General features: G+C 49.1%; 1 protein-coding gene across 2 annotated transcripts in view; it reads right to left on the reverse strand.

Moving 5' to 3' along the window:
- Positions 1–8206: 8206 nt before the first annotated feature.
- Positions 8207–22101, reverse strand: part of RBM10 (RNA binding motif protein 10) — a 116705-nt gene continuing 102810 nt past the window's right edge. For both annotated transcript variants that reach the window (XM_033953930.1, XM_033953929.1), the window contains 4 exons: positions 12223–12297; positions 10561–10664; positions 10303–10432; positions 8207–9443 (listed from right to left, as the gene is read on the reverse strand). In XM_033953930.1, coding sequence (XP_033809821.1) covers positions 9318–9443; positions 10303–10432; positions 10561–10664; positions 12223–12297 — 435 coding nt within the window. In that variant the 3' untranslated portion in view covers positions 8207–9317. The remainder of the gene's footprint in view (positions 9444–10302; positions 10433–10560; positions 10665–12222; positions 12298–22101) is intronic.

Below are 22101 nucleotides of genomic sequence, written 5' to 3' on the forward strand. Positions count from 1 at the left end.
CTGACATGTGTCTTGCCATATTCAACTCAAGCTTTTGCTATCAAGAAAATTATCAAACAGCACTGGCAGATGCTAAGCACCCATGAGGTGTTCCAGGAGGGTCCCAGATTTGCTTTTGCACATCAGTGTAATCTTCGTGAACGTGTAACAAGATCTCAATATGTTACTCTTAACAGAAATTTGGAAAGCTCCGCGGGACATAGACTCTGCGGCCGATGCACAGTCTGTGCCTACGCAATCACTATACAAGCGTTCACCCACAGAGATGTCACGTATTCCCTAAGTCTACTGACTGCCTCACTGCAGCAGCTGTTTATGTTGTTATATGTCCCTGCAAGAAGATATACGTGGGTTGTACCACTAGAATTATAAGAGCACGCATATACGAACATCTCAGCAGAATACGCAAAGGAGTAACAGAAGCCCCTCTGGTGCAGCACTGGAGGGATCTAGGGCACCAGCTGTCAGACTTGCAGTTTTTTATCATTGACACAGTTACTCTGCCCCAAGGAAGGGATCTAGCTAGAACACTATGGAGGAACAAACTAAACTAAACTAAACTAAATCTTAGGTTTGTATACCGCGCCATCTCCGCATGCGCAGAGCTCGGCACGGTTTACAGAAGTTAAGTGGAAAGGAACTACAATGAAGGGATAAAGGAGAGGGACTAAGAAGATAGAGAGGGATCGGATGCTAGAGAATGGGAAGTAATTAGATTTTTGAGAAGAGCCAAGTTTTCATGTGTTTGCGGAAGGATTGGAAGGAGCTTGAATTTCTGAGCGGGGGTGAGAGGTTGTTCCAGAGTTCAGTGGTTCTAAAGGGGAGGGATGTTCCAAGTTTTCCTGTGCGGGATATACCTTTTATAGAGGGGAAGGATAGTTTCAGTTTTTGTGAGGGTCTAGTGGGGTGTGGGTTTGAGGAGTTCCAAAAGAGTGGGATAACGGGAGGAAGGACACCATGTAGGATCTTGAAGGCTAAGCAGGCACATTTATAGAGGACTCTGGAGTATACTGGGAGCCAGTGAAGCTTGGAGAGGAGTGGGGAGACGTGATCGAACTTGCCTTTTGCGAAAATGAGCTTGGCCGCGGCGTTCTGAATTAGCTGAAGTCTATGGAGGTTTTTCTTAGTTAGGCTTATGTAGATGGAGTTACAGTAGTCCAGTCTAGAGAGGATGATAGATTGAACGAGGACGGCGAAGTGAGAATGATGAAAGCAGGATCTCACTCTCCTCAGCATATGAAGGCTAAGGAGAAATTAGGTTCTTACCTGCTAATTTACTTTCTTTTAGCTTCTCCAGACCAGTAGAGGTTAACTTTACGATTGGGTATATATCTAATCATGACCAGCAGGTGGAGACTGAAAACAAAACTTTGGGACAGTATATCCTAGCCCCTCCTCTCTATTTCCCTCAGTCTGCCGAATAGCCAAGCAGAACCAAGAACTGGAAAACAACAGAGAGAAAAAACAATACTCCGAAAGGAGTAACAAATAACATACCCAAAAAATGCTGTTGGAAAATGCAGAGGAAAAATTCCCGAAGGAAGAAGGTCCCCACAGCTCGCCAGCTAAGCCAGCCGAGCCACAGCCGCTGTTCTTCAATTCTCCCCGGCCCTAGAAAAATACTAGAACCCGCAGCAAAAACCAAAAACTGCCCGCGCAACAGCCCCAACAACAACAACAACAGACAGGGTGGGGACCTCTACTGGTCTGGAGAAGCTAAAAGAAAGTAAATTAGCAGGTAAGAACCTAATTTCTCCTTCTTTAGCACTCTCCAGACCAGTAGAGGTTAACTTTACGATTGGGACGTACCAAAGCAGTCCCTCTCACGGGCGGGACCCCCGAAGGGCCGATACCAGAACACGCTCACCGAACACCGCGTCCCGACGCGCCTGAACATCTACCCGATAATGCCGAACAAATGAATGCAAGGAGGACCAAACCGCAGCCTTACAAATATCCACCGGAGGCACGAGCGACGACTCAGCCCAAGAAGCCGCCTGACCCCTAGTGGAATGAGCCTTGAGAAACTCCGGAACCGGCTTCTGACTCAGAAGATAAGCGGAAGCAATCATCTCCTTGATCCAACGCGCAATAGTAGCCTTAGAAGCGCCAGCCCCCCGACGAGGACCCGCCAGAAGCACAAAGAGATGATCGGAGCTCCGAAAATCCCGGGTCCGCTGCACATAAGCATGGAGGACCCGACCGACATCCAACTTGCGCAGCTGTCGTTGCTCAGAAGAACCCTCCCGACTACCCAAGACCGGGAGGACCACCGATTGATTGACATGAAAAGGAGAAACTACCTTCGGCAGAAAGGAAGGAACAGGCCGCAAAACAACCCGCTCCTTCGAAAACTCCAGGAAGGGAGCCCTACAGGAGAAAGCCTGTAGCTCCGACACCCGTCTAGCGGAAGTAATGGCCACCAAAAAGACCGACTTCAGCGTAAGGTCCTTCAACGAACAGCCATCCAACGGCTCGAAAGGAGGGCGCACTAGAACAGAGAGAACCAGATTGAGATCCCAGGAGGGAATCGAGGGCCTTATGGGAGGCCTGAGCAACTTGGCCGCCCTAAGAAAGCGAATCACATCAGGAATGGCTGACAAACGCTGACCTGTCACCAGCCCCCGAAAAGCCGACAGGGCCGCCAGATGAACCCGAAGGGAAGACCAGGCCAGGCCCCTATCCAGGCCATCCTGCAAAAACTCTAGAATGTTAGGCAGAGAAGCGCGAAAGGAGACCACTCCCCGCGCTCGGCACCATTCCTCAAAAAGACGCCAAACCCGTACATAAGCCCGAGAGGTAGAAAGCCTCCGGGACCCCAAAAGTGTAGAGATCACCTTGTCGGAATATCCCTTCTTACTCAGGCGGCCCCTTTCAAGAGCCAAGCCGTAAGACAAAAGGGAGACGGGTCGAACATGGGAATGGGACCCTGCGTCAGAAGATCGCACTCGAGAGGCAGAGGAAGAGGATCCGCCACCAGATGCCTCACCAGATCCGCATACCACGGACGACGAGGCCAATCCGGAGCCACCAAGACCACCAGCCCCGGATGGCGAACAATGCGAAGCAGTACTCTGCCCACTAATGGCCAAGGAGGGAACACATACAACAGCCCCTCCGTTGGCCACGGTTGGACCAGAGCATCCAGACCCTCGGCCAGACCGTCCCTGCGACGACTGAAGAAGCGGGGTACTTTGGCGTTGCCACTTGTAGCCATCAGATCCATCAGGGGCTGCCCCCAAGCACGCACTAGCAACTGAAACGCCTCGGCGCCGAGACACCACTCTCCCGGATCCAAGAAGTGACGACTGAGGAAGTCCGCCTGAACGTTTTCTACCCCGGCAATGTGAGAGGCCGAGAGGTCCAGAAGATGCGACTCCGCCCAAGCCATGAGCCGAGCCGCCTCCTGCGCCACCAGAGTGCTCTTGGTGCCCCCCTGACGATTGACATAAGCCACCGCCGTGGCATTGTCCGACAGGACTCTGACCGACTTGCCCAACAAAAGGGAGTGGAAAGCCAACAGCGCCAGCCGGACCGCCCTGGTCTCCAACACGTTGATCGACCAGGAGGCCTCCTCCGTGGACCAGGTTCCCTGAGCAGAGTGACCCAGACACTGGGCCCCCCAACCCAGGAGACTCGCATCCGTAAGGAGCACCGTCCACTGCGGAAGATCCAGACCCACCCCCTGAACTAGGTGAGGGGTCCGGAGCCACCAACGCAGACTGCAGCGCGCCATGCCTCGCAGGGGAACCGGAACATCCATCCCGTGCCTTTGGGGAGACCACCTCCGGAGCAGAGCATACTGGAGAGGACGCATGTGGGCCCGCGCCCACCTCACCACGTCCAGGGACGCCGCCATCGACCCCAGGACCTGGAGGAAATCTCGCGCCCGAGGACACCGGGACGCCAAAAGCAGGCGAATCTGAGACTGCAATTTGTTCACCCGGGCCTCTGGGAGGAAGACCTTCCCCAAGGAGGTGTCGAACAGCACCCCGAGGTACTCCAGACGCTGAGCCGGAACCAACCGACTCTTGGAAAGGTTGACCACCCAGCCCAGCGACCGGAGAAACTCCACCACCCGAGCCGTAACCCGGGAGCTTTCCTGCAACGACTTGGCCCGAATTAACCAGTCGTCCAGGTAGGGGTGTACCAGAATGCCCTCCGACCGCAAGGCTGCCGCGACGACCACCATCACCTTGGTGAACGTCCGGGGAGCCGTGGCCAGCCCAAAGGGAAGTGCACAGAACTGATAGTGCCGACCCAAGATCGCAAAGCGCAGGAAACGCTGATGAGAGGTCCGAATAGGAACATGCAAGTAGGCCTCCGTCAGATCGAGAGAAGTGAGAAACTCCCCCGGCTGAACCGCCAGAATGACCGACCGCAGCGTTTCCATACGGAAAGAGGGAACCTTGAGAGCCCTGTTGACCCCTTTCAAATCGAGGATGGGCCGAAAAGTCCCCTCCTTCTTGGGCACCACAAAGTAAATGGAGTACCTGCCCGTGCCCCACTCCGAGGGGGGCACTGGAACCACTGCCCTGAGATCTAGCAAGCGCTGAAGGGTCTGGCGAAAAGCCTGCGTCTTCCCCGGAGTCTGACACGGAGAAGCGAGGAAAAAATCCGGCAGAGAGCGGGCGAACTCCAGGGCATAACCGTCCCGCACCACCTCCAGGACCCACTGATCGGACGTGATCTCGGCCCATTTGGGAAAAAAGTCGCGCAGCCGGGCCCCCACCGGAACCAAGGGGGGCGCCGGCAAGGCGTCATTGTGCAGGACGGGAAGCGGGGGAACCGGCGGAGGGGTTCCCTGCCCCCCGACGGGCCCCCCGAAAGGGCTGCATGCGCTGGAAGAACCGACCCCGGGAAAACCCCGGAGACTGGAAAGAAGCAGCCCCACGCCCAGGGCGATACTTGCGAAATTCCCGCAAACGCCCCCGGGCCGCACCACCCCGAGACGCCGGGCGGGCACGGTCCTCCGGCAAACGGGGAACTTTCGAGTCCGACAGAGTCTGAATCAACTTATCCAAGTCCTCTCCAAATAAAAACGACCCCCGAAAGGGAAATTTAGTAAGCTTTGCTTTGGACGCAGCATCCGCCGCCCAAGCGCGTAGCCACAACACACGCCTTGCGGCCACGCCAAAAGCCATGGACTTAGCCGAGATCCGCACCAAGTCATACAGAGCATCCGAGAGGAATGAGGCAGCCATCTCAATCTTCGCTACCTCCTGATCCACCAGAGACCAGTCGTCAGACTCTCGATCCAAGACCCGCTCCGCCCACCGAAACACGGCGCGAGCGACCAGTCCCCCACAAATAGCCGCCTGGACCCCAAAGGCAGAGACTTGAAAATTTTGCTTAAGGATGGTCTCCAATTTGCGCTCCTCAGAGTCCCGCAAGGCAGAACCGCCCTCAACAGGCACGGTATGCCGCTTGGAAATAGCCGAGACCACCGCATCCACGACTGGCGAAGCTAACGTAGCCCGATCCCCTTCAGGAATGGGATACAGGCGAGCCATGCTGCGCGCCAGCCGAAACGGCGTCTCCGGCGTTTTCCACTGCTCAAGAATAATATCCCGAATATCCTGATGCATAGGAAAAGAGCGGGAAACGGAACGGATCCCTCGTAACAGAGGGTCCCCCACACGCGGAGTCTCCGGCGGCGCGTCCTCAAAACGCAAAGCCGAAGAAACCTGTTGAATAAGGTCAGGCAGCTCATCTCTCTGAAAAAGGCGCACCACGGACGCCTCGTCACTGGAGAACGGGAAACCCGACAACCCGCCGCCAGCTTCCGTCCCCTCCAGAGGGTCCTGGAATTCCTCAGAAGGGTCCAGGTCCTCCTCCAGACCGACACGTTCCTCCGACCACAAATCCTCGTCCCACGACACCCGCGGACGCTTGGACAAGAGAGGCGGCGGAGGGGACGTCACGTCAGACGAGAGAGGCAAAGCCGCAGGGAGCGCGGAGGAAACCCCACCCCCCGAGACCCCCTGGGCGCAACCGGGACCCCCAGCCGCCTGAAAATAGGCTTTGCATAAAGAAAAGAAAAAATCAGGGGAAAAACCCCCCGAGGGTCCCAAGGGACTCCCTGCCACAGCAGGGGACCCAGCAGAAACCTGCCCCTGCTTAGACAAAACAGGGGGAAGGTCACCTGAGGTGGAAGACAAAATGGAGGGGCCAGACAGAGAAGATGGCGTCTTTCCCGCCAAAACAGCTCCCTCCACAGCCTGCAGCGGCTGAGAGACCTGAATATTCTCAGCCGCTAAAACAGGCAAGCCGGCATCAGCTGTCAAAATATCAGCTGAGAGGGAATCCTCTAAAACCCGACCGTCGGCGGCTCGGGGAATCCCTCCGTGGGCGGACGGCGAAGACCGGGCTTCTCCACCGTTCCCTGCCGACTCGCGAGGCACCATCGGCGGGGAGCTCTGGGCGCCTGCAGCCGCTGCCGACGGAGCTCCTCCACCGCACCGGCCTGAACACCGCTTGCACAGGCCGGCCGCGAGTGCCTCGCGTCTGGAGCACAATGAGCACTTTTTCCCTTTAGAAGTGCTCATTGCTCCATACGCGACCTAGCTGTAAAAAAGTGCCGGTTAGTTGAAAAAATACAGTAAAATACAGTTTTCTTAAAGGGATACAACCCTCCAGACCAGCACTACCTCAGGATTTTTTTTTTTTTTTACAGAACAGACTCCACAGGCTCTCGAAGCAATATGCCTTGCTTGATTTAGGGGGCAAGGCTTACTGCTGAGGCTCCTCTAAAAAAATATGGGGAGGTGGAGGAAGTGGGGGGAGGGACCCCGCTCGTGACCCGCCGGGTTTGACACCCCCAAGGTCGGACGAACCCCCAAACAGAGTCCGTCCAAGCTCCGTCCGGCTAAAAACAGGGACAATAAACCTCTAAACAAATTCCAACAGCCCTACCAAGGGAGATGGGTACAGATCACTCAACACCTGCTGGAGACTGAAAGAAGACTGAGGGAAATAGAGAGGAGGGGCTAGGATATACTGTCCCAAAGTTTTGTTTTCAGTCTCCACCTGCTGGTCATGATTAGATATATACCCAATCGTAAAGTTAACCTCTACTGGTCTGGAGAGTGCTAAAGAAAGAAGCATTTTTTTACCAAGGAGTTGAGGTGTTCATTGAAGGAGAGAGAGGAGTCTATGACGATGCCTAGGACTTTGCTTGAAAACTCAAGCTGAAGAGTGGGGCCGGATGGTAGTGGGATGGAGGTGGGTAGATGATCTAAAATTGGGCCGAGCCAAACAGTGGTGGATTTACCGCTTACAATCCATACACCCTGCAGGTTTAAACAAAGAGGTTGAGTGGTGTGCATTTGTGTAATCTTTTATTCTGCTCTGATGATTTTTCCTGTCTGGAAGGTTTTTTATAATGTTCTGTACAAAGTTCCTGCTTCCTAAGGTTTGGTTCTTCCTCTCTCTGCTTTTGAGCTTTGTACACTTGTGCTGTCATATAGTTGAATTCTCTCCTGAACTGCATATCATTCTGACCAATCACAGTAAAAGTCTCTTTTCTTGAGCAGCACACCATCCTGACCAATCATAGTAAGAGTCTTCTCTCCTGAGCAGTATACAATTCTGACCAATCGCAGTAAGAGAGGCGGGTCCTCATGCTCCCTATGGTTACTGACGTCAGCTGGGCTGCTTCTTTTTTGCAGCCTCTGTTTGGTGCCATTCCCACAGGCATCTTTTTTCAACATCAAGTGTGTAGACCAAAGGACTCAGGTAACCTGCCTTGCAGCCAGACTAAAACAATGTTCTAAATACATGGTTGTTATATAATGAATTTTGTTTCTTAACTATGAGGACAATTTTCATAGCACGTTTTTGTTCTTAGGCACTGCACACTGCAAATAAAATCATTATAAAAAGCTCATCCTTCCGGCTTCCTGATGTAGCATAGCGAAACACAGACTGTGTTGGAGCCGTGAACTGACCTTTTCAGATAAGTGGTCTACTGTTAAACAACTTTTGTAGAGCCATAACATTTGCCACTCCAGTAGAAGCAAGTATCCTTGCTCCATCCAATGTGTTATGATTAAAATTCAAGCACCTTTCCAGCGACATTGTACCGCTGCTGTGGCGCCTTGCTGAAGAGCTTATGAGCACATTTAAATATTTAAAAGCCTTTAAATGTTATATGAAGATACTATTTGAGACACTTGCCCAGTATAGATGAAAGACCACAGCAAACTCTGAAAAACTTAAATTATACTTTTACAACTGTAAAAGACAATATAGGCTTGGGGGCTGAGTGGATGGGGACACCACTGACAGCCTGAGACAATTCAGACCTCAGTTCTCACTCATGTACAGAGATTTCATCTATTTGCATTATATTTACAATCAATTATATTCACCATTAACCAAGAAAATAGTAATTGATCCTGCCTCCCCACCCAAAACTAGCTGCAGAAAAGAGAAACCCTACATTAGGCTTGGTTTAAATTCACAGCATGAGTGCCAGGCACAAGGAGGCACCAAAGGTTATATGTTTATTTAAACGTTACATAACTACCTCCAGTTTCACAGACTGCAGCAGTGAAGAGGGAGCATGTCAGTTCCTGTTCACTGACAAGAAAATGGCACCTCGCTGCTGTCACAAACTGCCTTTATAAAAGATGTGTCTCTCTCTCTGAGCTACAGTAGTGTGCGTCTGGCTACTACCCATCACCAAAGATGGAGCTTACAGACACAACATTTCAAGTTCAGAAACCATCACAACAAAAATTATACAAAAGAGAAATATTTTACAGGCCCCAGCTGAGTTCAGGAGGAGACAGTGGTGCTGAAGAGCAGCCATGAATGTCCATATGCAAGTGTGAGCAGTCTGTTGTGCTCATTTCAGTCAGTCACAACTTCACATCTGCAAGGACACAGAGGAGCACTGCACCTTGATACTTCAACTATGGCTCACTTTCTCTTCATGTTGACAAGAATATAGAACACTGCGTATGAGCGCGCATATCAGCCACCACTGGCATTAATATCTGAAATTAATGACAGCTGTGAGATGTTGGTCCTCCAGTGAGTATTCTCTGCCGCAGCAGCTTGAACGGGGACAGGAAAGCCATAGGTTTCATGAATCTGCTCACAGGCTATAACACACTGTAAACAAGGTGAGGGAGAGAGCAGAGGAGAATCTTGTGGTATGTTCATAACAACCCGGTTCTCTGCTGCAGGATGCAGATCCTCTGTTCAGCTCAGCCTCTTGCTGTATTTACAAAGATCCCCAAGCCAGAACACATTACTGTCCTGAAGGCAGTGAGGAAAGGATGCGTATGCTGTGTGTCCAATGGGAAGGCTTAGTCTGTCTCATTGAACCTGGAAAGCATAGTTTTGTGTAGAGCATCCTTGAATGATTCTGTCGCAGTTGATCCATAAGTACTGCCTCGTGCCCCTAGGCCTGATCCTTTCACCCGGGTCCGTGCCTGTGTAAAGACAGAAGGTAGAGGACATCAGTGCTGGGTGCTAAACCATTAACGTAGTACCTAGAGGTGTAAAGGACACACTAGCTCTGAGAAAAGAAAAATAAAAAAAAGAGAGGAAGGGTGTGGAGGACAAAGTACATTTTACATAAGAACAAAATAGCCATACTGGATCAGAACAATGATCCATCTAGCCCAGTATCCTTTTTCCAAAGTGGCCAATCCAGGTCTTAAGTCCCTGGCAAAAACCTAAATAGTAGCAACATTCCATGCTACCGAGAATGACACAGGGACAAATTTGTCTCCATAGGAACTCAATTTCCCTGTCCCATCCCCATGAGATTTATCATTGTCCCTATCCCTGCCCAATTCCTGCAAGCTCTGCCTTAACCGCACAAACCTCAAATGTGTTTGAGGTTTGTGCAGTTTAGGACGGAGCTTGCAGGAATGGGGCAGGCACAGGAAAAGAACTCGCAGGGACAGGACAGGAAAATGAGTTCCTGCGGGGACAGGGAAAAATTTGTCTACGTCATTCTCTACTACCGACCCCACGACAAGCAGTGGCTTGTCCCATGTATGTCTCAATAGCAGACTATGGACTTTTCCTTCAGGAACTTGTCCAAACCTTTTTTTAAAACCAACTATGTTAACCGCTGTTACCACATCCTCTGGCAATGCATTCCAGAGCTTAACTATTCTCTGAGTGAAAAAAAATATTTCCTTCTATTAGTTTTAAAAGTATTTCCCTGTAATTTCAAGTGTCTCCTAGTCTTTGTAATTTTTGAGAGTAAAAAAACAAAATTTAGTGCGTTCCAGATTGTCTCATCTGCCTCTCCTATAGCATTCAGTGTGGATATCTCACCTCAATGGGATTTACAATTCCTTGCTTCTTGCGCCCCAGACCGCTCCCTTCCTTCCAGCCCATGGCTTGCAGCATGCGGCTTCCAATGTTATCGCTTCCGATGCCATCTCGTGTTGGCTGCTCAAAGTCTCTACAGGAGAGGAGGCAGGATGCAATTATACAGACATATGCTATGCCCTTTGCCCAAATACTCCTCTGCTTGCAAACAGGAGGAAGGGGAGGTACAGGTAAGGGGTAACGGGGGAAGTTTATACTTACACAGTTGCTGCTGAGACAGCAGCATATTTTCTCTTCTTGGGTTCAGGGGGCTCTGGAACTCCATATTTCTCTCGCCTTTCTGCAGCACGATCTCTGTATTTTGTCTAAGGCAAGAAGAGTAGAGAGAATAAAAACCACATGGCAGTAAAAGATCCACTTCCTACTGATTAGGCCTTAGAATGGAGATGCCTGAAAAGGGTGGTTAGTAAATTCCAACTGATAAATAAAGATTCAAACATCCCTCTGGTTTGCTTTTTCAATGATTTACTAAAACCAGCTTGTGTGCGTACTGCATCTATTTGCCTTGTGTTATACTACTGAGTTTTCTTTTTGGCAGTATTCAAGGATCAATAGTGCTGGAAGGTTAGAAAGCTAGATCAGGGAAACTATGCAGTCAGTTGAGTGATCAGTACAGATTCTGAAGGAGCTAAAAAGTCATGCTGCCTGTATCACAGAAACAGGGATCTGTCAGCATTGCAGGAGACGATCTGTTCTGGAACGCTGATGCAGTGGCAAAGCAAGGGTGAAAGGTGCCCCTCCCCCTTTTCCGCTCCTTCCCTGCGTGTGCGCCCTTCTCCATACCTCATTAACATTTGCAGTGCGAGCAGCAACCCCAACCTGCTGCTCGAGCCGGTATCGGCTCTTACTCTGATGTCATTCCCTAGGCGCTTGTCCAGGAAGTGCGGTCAGAGGATGAGTCAACGCTGGTGCGAGCAGCAGGTTGGGGTTGCTGCTTGCTCCATGAATGTTAACGAGGTATGCGGGAAGAGAAGAGGAAAATGGATGCTGGCATCTCCATGAAGATGGCACCCGGGGCTGGGTGCCCCTTCTTTACTATGCCACTGGGCTGATGCCACTCACATATGCATTAGGTGGGATTACACATTCTGTTTGTTTCTCAAGCTGGTCCTGGAGTACCCCATAGCTAGTCTAATTTTCAGGGTAATCATGATTATACACGACATTGCATGCAAAACTTTCTCCTGAATATACATTATATAAGTGCTAAAAGCCAGACTGACTGCGATACTTTAGGATCTATCTTTCTCTTTTCAGTCAAATCTCCCAGTGAAAGCATTCTCAGAAAATGCAATTTAATAGCTTGCACCAGCAAGCAAGGGAACAACAGTATGGGGAATGATACAGGGACAAAGTATGTCCCTTTCCCCGCAGGCCCTGTCCCCATCCCCCAGTTAACCGAAGGCAGTTATTCCCTTCAGATAGGTTGGATGCTTTTCCTGGCCAAGTGGTTTATTAGAATATTGTGTGCAATTCTGGAGACCACACCTTCAAAAAGATATTAAAAGGATGGAGTCAGCCCAAAGGAAGGCTACCAAAATGTTGCGTGGTCTTCGTCATAAGACATGTGAGGACAGACTTAAAGATCTCAATATGTAAACTGCATTCATTTGTCCATGTTACATTCACACTATGCACAAGAGAAGGATCAATACTACATTTACGGAAATGTAAAACAATGTGAAAGGCCAGAAGAAATACATTATCTCCTTCAGGCTACAATGACACTTCTATTCTAGCAGCTCTCCATGACATTTATCTCTCTCCATATTCCTTCCCATCTTTCTTATAACACTTTTCTGTTTAGAATTATAGAGACCGAATGCTTCAGTCTAGTGAGTAATACGTATAGCCTCTCCCTACCTCTGAGTCAATCTTCTCTGTGGCCTCTCTGCCTCCTTCCTGCGCATGTAAATGCCGATGTGCCTCTAGATTTTGCTGAAAAACAAGAACACAGAGTTGGGCTGGGAACCAGTTATCATTCCAAGCTCCATCCACCATCCCAAAGGAACATGGCTTAGGGCAGGGATGTCAAAGTCCCTCCTTGAGGGCTGCAATCCAGTCGGGTTTTCAGGATTTCCCCAATGAATATGCATGAGATTTATTAGCATACAATGAAAGCAGTGCATGCAAATAGATCTCATGCACATTCATTGGGTAAATTCTGAAAACCTGACTGGATTGCAGCCCTCGAGGAGGGACTTTGACATCTCTGGCTTAGGGTAAACGGCTTTATGGCACTCTCTGAAACAAGAGTACAAAAATCAGTCAACTAAAACAGAGTTTCTCAACTTCTTAAAGCCAAGTACTCCCTAAGTCTAAACAAATATCAACCGAGTACCAAGCCCAAGCTTTGGCCCAGACCCACCCAAGCTCTGTCCCTGACCCCACCTCCATAATAACAGTACTAATTGTAATGAAATTTATTCCATCCATTTTTCATATACACACAATATAATCTTATTAATACATTGGTAACCACAAAATTAAGAAAATACAAAGCACACTGTACACAGAGAAAGGAGAAATTAAGTTCTTACCTGCTAATTTTCTTTCTGTTAGCTTGTAGACTGGTATAGTCCTTACGAATGGGAAATATGCCTCACTGCTATAAGCAGGTGGAGACTGAGATCAAACTTGAGACTGAGATCAAACTTGTATATCAGTATAGCATGCCCCTCTTGCTACTCCAGTTTGCCGAATAGCCAAGCAGAACCTAGGAAATTTCTTAACTGAAAACCAGTAAATGACACTCCAAACAGGAGTGTAAGAAAACCACAAACATCTTTAAACAACTGTTGGAACATATATACAACTTGATCCGGAAAGTAAAACATCCCCACAGCTCACCAGCTAAGCTAGTTGAGCCATTGACGCTGTTCTTAATTCTCCCCGGCCCTAGAAAAATACTAGAACCTGCAGAAAAATTCAAAATTTGCATGCGAGCAAAACCCCGCAAACACCGCACAAAGACAGACAGAGTGGGGGACTATACCAGTCTACAAGTTAAAAGAAAGAAAATTAGCAGGTAAGAACCTAATTTCTCCTTCTGTATCACTTGGTAGACTGGTATAGTCCTTACGAATGGGACATACCAAAGCAGTACCCATCAAGAGTGGGACCCCCGAAGGGCAGATACCAGAACATGTTCACTGAATACCACGTCCCGACGCACGTGAACATCCATAAGGTAGTGTCTGACAAAGGAATGCAGAGAAGACCAAACTGCAGCCTTGCAAATATCCACTGGAGGCACTAGAGAAGACTCAGCTCACGGAGCTGCCTGACTCCTAGTAGAATGAGCCTTGAGAAATTCTAGAATAGGCTTTTTCTTTAGAAGATTAAGCGGAAGCAATAGTCTCCTTGATCCAGCGTGTAATAGTAGCCTAAGAAGTGCCAACCCCCTTACGAGGACCCGCTAGAAGGACAAAGAGATGATCTGATTTCCTGATCTCCTGGGTCCACAGCACATAAGAGCGAAGGACCTGACTGACATCAAACTTGCACAGCTGTCTCTGCTCAGAAGAGCCCTCCCGACAACCCAACATTGGGAGGACTACAGATTGATTGACATGAAAAGGAGAAACCACTTGTGGCAGAAAGGAAGGAACAGGCCTCAAGACAACCCGCTCCCTAGAAAACTCCAAGGGAGCCCTACAAGAGAAAACCTGCAGCTCAGAAACACATCTAGCTGAAGTAATGGCCACCAAGAAGATCACCTTAAGAGTAAGGTCCTTCAATGAGCAGTTGCCCAACGGTTCAAAGGAGGGCACACCAGAATGGACAGAACCAGATTCAGATCCCAAGATGGAACAGAGGGTCATATGGGAGGCCTGAGCAACTTGGCCGCCGGCAAGAAGCGAATCACATCAGGAATGGCAGTCAAACGCTGACCTTTCAAGAACCCCCGAAAGGCTGACAAGGCCACAAGCTGAACCCGGAGAGAAGACCAAGCCAGTCCCCTATCTAGGCCATCCTGCAAGAACTCTAAGATGTTAGGCAGGGAAGCGTGAAAAGAGACCACTCCACACACATCACACCACTCCTCAAATAGACGCCAATTCGCCAAACCCTCACATAAGCCTGAGAGGTGGAAAGCCTCCGGGACCCCAAGAGAATTGATATCACTTTATCTGAATACCCTTTCTTACCTAGGCAACCCCTTTCAAGAGCCAAGCTGTAAGACAAAAGGGACCCGGATCAAAAATTGGAATGGGACCCTGAGTTAGAAGGTCATCCAGAGGAAGAGGATCCGCCATCAGATCCACATACCACAGTTGTCGAGGCCAATCTGGAGCCACCAGAACCACGAGGCCCGGATGGCAAATTATGCGGAGAAGAACTCTGCCTATTAATGGCCATGGAAAGAATACATACAATAGCCCCACTGTTGGCCATGGTTGAACCAGAGCATCCAGGCCCTCGGCCTGACCATCTTTGCGACGACTGAAGCAGCGAGGCGTTTTGGCGTTGACACTTGCGGCCATCAGGTCCATGAGGGGCTGACCCCAAGACTGACTATCAACTGAAAGGCCACGGGGCTTAGACACCACTCTCCGGGATTTAGCACATGACGACTTAGGAAGTCCGCCTGAACATTCTCCACTCCAGCTATGTGGGATGCTGAGATCTCTTGAAGGTATGACTCCGCCCAGTCCATGAGCAGAGTCGCCTCCTGCTCCTGGTGCCCCCTGATGATTGACATAGGCCACCGCCGTGGTATTATCCCACAGAACCCTGTCTTGCCCATCAGAAATGGCTGGAAGGCTAGCAACGCAAGATGGATGGCTCTGGTCTCCAAAACATTGATCGACCAAGAAGCCTACTCCGTGGACCAGTTGCCCTGAGCTGAGTGACCTAGACACTGAGCCCCCCAACTGAGAAGACTGGCATCTGTGAGCAGCACCATCCACTGCGGCTGATCCAGACTCGCCCCTTATACAAGATTGGGGGGGGGGGTCTGAAGCCACCAGCTAAGCCTGGAAGCGGAAAAGGGTGATCCAGACTGTGCCTCTGAAGCGACCACCTCCGAAGAAGAGCATTTTGAAGAGGAGGCATGTGGGCCTGCGACCACCTCACTACATCAAGGGAGGCCGCCATTGACCCTAAGACTTGGAGGAAATCCTGCACCCGACAACACCGGGATGCCATAAGCAGGCAAATTAGAGATTGCAATTTGCTCACCCAGACCTTCGGAAGGAAGACCTTCCCCAAGGAGGTGTCAAACAGGATCCCAAGATATTCCAGGCGCTGAGATGGAGACAACCGGCTCTTTGCAAGGTTGACTACCCATTCCAGCGACTGCAGAAACTCCACCACCCGAGCCATAACCCAAGTGCTCTCCTGGAACGACTTGGCTCAAATCAACCAGTCATCCAGATAAGGATGAACAAGAATGGCCTCTTTGCGCAACACCACCGTGACAACCACCATCACCTTAGTGAACGTCCGCGGAACTGTGGCCAGACCAAAGGGAAGAGCACAGAACTGATAGTGTTGCCCCAAGATCGCAAAGCCCAGGAAGCGATGATGGGAGGCCCGAATAGGAATGTGTAAGTAGGCCTCAGTCAGATCGAGAGAGGACAAAAACTCCCCCAGCAGAACCGCCAGAATCACAGACCGCAGAGTTTCCATGTGGAAGGAAGGCACGTGAAGAGTCCTATTGACCCCCTTCACCAGGATGGGTCGAAAGATCCCTTCTTTCTTTGGCACCACAAAGTAAATCGAGTACCAACCTGTGCCCCACTCCTGTGGAGGAACTGGAACCACCGTGTGGAGATCCAACAATCTTTGAAGGGTCTGGCGAAAGCCTGCTGCTTCCACGCCACCTGTGAGGGAGAAGCGAGAAAACAGTCTGGCAAGGACCGAGCGAACTCCAGAGCATAGCTATCCCGGATCACTTCCAGAACCCACTGATTGGACGCGATGTCTTCCCACTTTGGATAAAAGTCTCTCAACCGGGTGCCCACCAGAACCAAGATGGGCACCGGCAATGAGTCATTGTGCAGGACAGGTGGCAGGGGAGCTGAAGAGGGTGCTACTCGCACCACAGCGGGCCCCATGAAAAGACTGCATGCGCTGGAAGAACCTGCCTCTTGAGAGCCCAGGAGACTGAAAAGAAGCCCCTCAACCGGAGCAGAAACAGCAGAAATCACGCCCACGAGCAGCGCCCATGAGCCAGCGGCCTAGGCCTATCCCCAGGCAAACGAGGCACTTTAGAATCAGTGAGAGTCTGAACCAACTTATCCAGGTCCTCACCAAACAAGTAAGATCCTTTAAAAGGAAACTCTGTCAACTTAGCTTTGGATGCCGAATCTGCCAACCAAGCGTGAAACCACACGGTATGGTGTGCTGCCATTCCTAAGGCCAGAGACTTGGCAGAAGCTCGCAAGAGGTCATACATGGCATCCGAGAGTTAAGAAGCACCCATTTCAATTTTGGCAACTTCTTGCCTTAGCAAGTCCCAATTCTCAGATTTATCATCAAGTACATGCTGGGCCCAATGAAAACATGCCCGAGCCACCAGCCCGCCACTCATAGCTGCCGGACTGACAGAGCTGTCACATCAAAACTCTGTTTAAGGAGGGACTCCAACTTACGCTCTTCCAAGTCCTTCAAGGCCGCACCACCCTCAACAGGCACAATATGCCGCTTAGAGATGGCCGAGACCACCGCATCCACTACAGGCAACTTCAGAATATCCCAATCCCCTTCTGGAATGGGATACTGCGGGCCATAGAACGCGCAAAGCGAAAAGGGGCTTCCGGCACCTGCCCCTTTGTGAGCATGATGTCCTGAATATCCTGATGCATAGGAAAAGAGCAGGAAGCAGAGCGAATCTCCTTAAGCAAGGAGTCCACCATATGCGGGGGCTCCGACATGGGCGAGAAGACCTGAAGGATTAACTCATGGAGCTCTTCCTGCTGAAAACTGCGCACCAAAGACACATCCTCGCCGGCTAGGGGGTGCTCGAACCCCTCGCCGGCGGAATCCAGCCCCCAAAAAGGATCCTGGAATTCTCCCCAAGGGTCCATGTCCTCAATCGCCTCATGCTCCTCTGTGAAAAAATCCTCATCCCAAGAGATCCTTGGGCGTTTAGATGAGAGAGGAGTAAAGGGGAGAAAAACCACCGCTATGTGGGGCCTCACCAGGGAAGACGTCGAGGGGAAACCCCCCCCCCCCCCCCGAGAGGACACAGAAGCTCCTGCCGCCAGCACATAAGCTTTACAAAGTGCTATCATTAATTCAGGGGGAAAGACCACCCCCCCGGCAGCCCCAAGTGACACCCTGCCCCAGCAAGGGACCCTGACGTACCTTGCCCCTGTATTTCCAGAACAGGGGGAAGGTCACTTGAGGTAACTGAAATGAATGAGGAGGTTCCCACCAAAACTGTACCTGAAACTGCCAAAATCGGAGCTCCTGCGGCCTGTCGTGTCTGAAAAGCCTGGGACTTTTCCGACGCTGAGGCCGAGGAATCGATCGACATGAAAAGGGAATCCCTAGCCGAACCGGCAGTAAGGGAATCCTGTGCTCCTGACCGTAGGCGGCTGCCTGACCGTCGGCAGCTGGGAAGCCCGGGCTTCCCCATGATCCAAAGCTGAACCACGAGGCACATGCGGTGGGGTGCCCTGGCCCGGCATCCACCTACCGAGGCTTTCCCACCACTCCGGCTTGCACAACGCTTGCACAGGCTGACCACGAGTACCGTATTTTTCACTCCATAAGACGCACCTGACCATAAGACGCACCCTAGATTTAGAGGAACACAAGCAAAAAAAAACCCCCATTCTGAACCAAATTGTGTACTACTATATACCAGGCTCTGCACCTAGCACCCTTCAATCCCTGCCAGGCTCTGCACTCAACCCAATACTCCTTGCCAGGCTCTGCACCCTGTCCCACTGCCCTGCTCTGTAACCACCACTGGTGGTCTAGTGGTAGGCTGGGACAGGAGGGAGATACCCAGTCAAAGGCAAAACAGTGAACCCCTTTAAATAAAGGAAAAGAAGAAGAAAAGAAAAGCAGCATGCCTGACTATGTCCAGGTCACAATCTTTTTATTTTTTCCAAATAACCCCAGCCAAACATTCCCAACAAACACCAGAAGGCCACTACTGCCTCAAACCATTCCAAACCCACCAGGCACCCCCCCCCCCAAACACACACACACTCCTCCATCCAACAGACACACACACAATAAACATGCAGTCAGCCATTCATGCAAGCCTCTCCCCCCCATCCCCCCGGCTGTCTTTTGTGTGTGCCTTAGCCTTTAGAAGAGGGCCTGGCCTGTTGTGACCTAATAATGTACCCTGCCAGTGGTTGTGTGGCGGCCTGATCATTATCATCCTCATCATCAGCCACGTTGATTACCACAGCGTGGGGCTTGGGACATTCTCACAGCTTTCCATTTTTATCACCCCACGCAGTTGTGGTGAGGAAGTGACCGGAACTGCCAATTTATTCTGTGGTAGCGAGAGCTGGGCTACTTTCACTTCCTCTTCTACTGGCTCCAACTTGCTAGGTGGTAGGAAGATTCCATCAACGTAACATCCCCTCGTTTGGTGGAAGGCAGTTTGCCTTCTGACATCCAGAGAGCTGGTTTTCCTAGTAGCACGGAATCTTGCTGCATTTTTTAAACTCAATCTTTGTGTGCTGGAATTTGCGGACCTGCTGGAAACAGTGCTCTGCTTCCCATAGAGTACAAACTGGTATCAACCGGCAAGAGCGTGCTTTCTGTGCTCCTGCCTGGGCCCGTGCTGCTTTCTGAATGGCTGCCTCAGTTCTCACAGGATTCGTGAGAACTGAAGCAGCCATTCAGAAAGCGGCATGGGCTAAGGCAGGAGCGCAGAAAGCATACTCTTGCTGGCCAATACACCGCTGGACCACCAGGCTTAAGGGACATTTTAAAAAGTACTACAGGGGGTTTAAAAAGGGCGGGGGGTGGGGGTTTCATCATCATCTTTGCTGCATAAGATGCACCGACATTTCCACCCACTTTTGGGTGGGAAAAAAGTGTCTTTTTTGAAGCGAAAAATACGATACCTCGCGTCTGGAGCACTTTTTCCCTTTAAAAGAGCTCATTGTGCTGAAAACCACCCTAGCTGTAAAGAAAGTGCTGGTTAGTTGAGAAAAAAACCACAGAAAAAAAGGCAGTTATAAAGGGAAATGAGCCCTTTAGACCGGCACACCACAGGATTTTTTTGTTACTTCTTTTTACTTAGTCAGAACAGATTTCACGGCTCTCAAAGCTGTAGGACTGATCAACCAGGGGGCCAGGCCGCCTGCTGAGGCCCACTACAAAAATATGGGGAGGTGGAGGAAGGTGGGGGAAGGGACCCAGCTCTAGACCCGCCAGGTTTAACACCCCCCGAGGTTGGACGTATCCCCAAACAGAACCTGCCCAAGCTCTATCCGGCACAAAAGGGGAAACCAGGAGTCCACAAACAAAGTTCCAACAGTGCTAAGAGGGGAGCTGAAACGCTTTACCACCTGTTACCGGAGACTGAGGAAAACTGGAGTAGCAAGAGGAGCATGCTATACTGATGTACAAGTTTGATCTCAGTCTCCACCTGCTGGTAGCAGTGAGACATAGTACCCATTCGTAAGGACTATACCAGTCTACCAAGCAATACAGAAATGTTAATTCTCATTTATATTTGGGGGTGTTTTCAAAGATGTCAAGGCACATGAATTTAAAATATGCAAAATACAGACACCAGATATACAAGGGTCATTTCATAAATAATGCACAGATTGGCAACATTGGGGAGTGGATGATACAATTGCAGTAAACCTTGTTTCATTAACAGAAGAAACACAGGATATTACCTTAAAAGACTTATGGTTAGGTATATCCAGAGTTGAAGGGTTTCTCAGGACAATGATGAAGCAAATGGGAGATTACTCTCAGTAATTTCTTCCAAATTAGAAAATGTGGATGCTAACTTAGGTTGTTTGGATAAACGACTAAATGTGGTGGAAAATCAATGTAATAATTTGCAAGCTATCTCTATATCAGCTGTTAAAGATTCAACAGTAATACACTCTAAAATTGAATCTATGGAGAACATGAATAGAGTGAAAAATCTACGCTTGGTCAATTTTCCAGTAACTCACTTATTGTCACCTGAGATTTTACTAAGGAAGTTCTTTAAAGAAGTACTGGGCATGACCAATGCAGAGAATTTTCCAATAAATAATTATTATTATATTCCTCCAAAAAAACTTGAATCTGCCCAGGAGGTGGACCATCTGACCACACCAGAGGTAAATTTGACTGAATTTCTAGAAGATACACAGGATGTGATTCAGACTCGGTCCACCCTGGTAATAACATGTATGAGCGAGATGGATAAAATGTTGATAATGAGACTTTATTTCAAAAATAGGTTAACGAAATTTTGTGGGGATTTGGTCAGGATTTTTCCGGATGTATCCAGAACCACACAGTTGAGGAGGAAAGAATTTTTGAAATTGAAGGATGCTTTTACCTGAAATTTTCCTGTAAATGTATGATTAAACTACAAGATATCGAATATTCCTTTTGGGATCCAATACAACTACAACAATTCTTAATTGCAAGAGAAAAGAAATAGAAATGAAATTTGTTTCACTTTACTGAGAAATGTGAGGAGAATTAATATAATAGTATTCCAGTTTAAGGAATGATTCAGGGTTCATTAAATATGAACCAAGAATCATTATCCTTTATATTTCTTGAACTTTAATTTATTAGAAATTGCAAGATATACTCCCCATTAATGTGGGCTTGAAAGGAGATTTGTATGTATGATTTGATTATGCATTGTTTTATGTGATTTCCTTTTTTCTTTTGAAGTGTTGGATATTGTAAAGTATTCAAAATTATAAATTAAAAAAAAACAAACCTTGTTTCATTTTCACTTCAGTGCTTGAAGGACGTGTGCTTAGGAGCTCTGTAGTGTACATAGTGTGGCTGTGACAAGTGTGAGAAATGGAGGCTGCAGGTGTCTCAAATACTGTGTCTGTTGACGATCAGAGGTCGTACATTAAGATTGAAACTCTATGTGGCAAAAACCCGACAGAAATCCACAGTGCTTTACGTGAAGTTTGTGGTGAGTTAACAGTGGACCGTAATACAGTTTCTCAGTGGGCAACTCATTTTCGGAGTGGTCGTGTGAGCATAAATGATGATGCAAGACAAGGAAGACTGAAATCAACAAATGATGTGTGAAACTCGTGGATGATGCTCTTAAACAAGATCGTCGTGTGACATGCGAAGAATTTTCTGAAACCACAGCAATTCCACCAACATCAGTATACCAAATTCTGACAAATGATTTAAAAAGAGAAAAATTTCTGCGCAATGGGTCCCCCACTTCTTGACTGCTGAACAGTAGCAGAGATGCCTGGACAATGCAACTGTACTGAAACAAAGATTCAACGTTGAAGGTCAGGCATTCTTGCCTCACACTGGTTGCCATTGATGAAAGGTGGGTCAGAGACTTTGAGCTGGAGCTGAAATCACAGTCCGAGTGGAGAGTTCCATCTTCCTCACAACAACAAAAATTTCGACGAGCTCAATCAAAAGTCAAACAAATGATTATTTTTGCTTATGATTATGAAGGCATCATCATTATAGGCAAAGTTCTATATGGAAGAAGTGTCACAGCAGTGTATTATCATGATTTTTTTGCAAAAAATGCGCAGAAAAATGCACAAAACCAGACCTCAGTTACTCTTGGCTGGGCCACTCATTCTT

Source organism: Geotrypetes seraphini, chromosome 8 (genome assembly GCF_902459505.1).
Source record: "Geotrypetes seraphini chromosome 8, aGeoSer1.1, whole genome shotgun sequence".
Classification (NCBI taxonomy): Eukaryota; Metazoa; Chordata; class Amphibia; order Gymnophiona; family Dermophiidae; genus Geotrypetes; species Geotrypetes seraphini.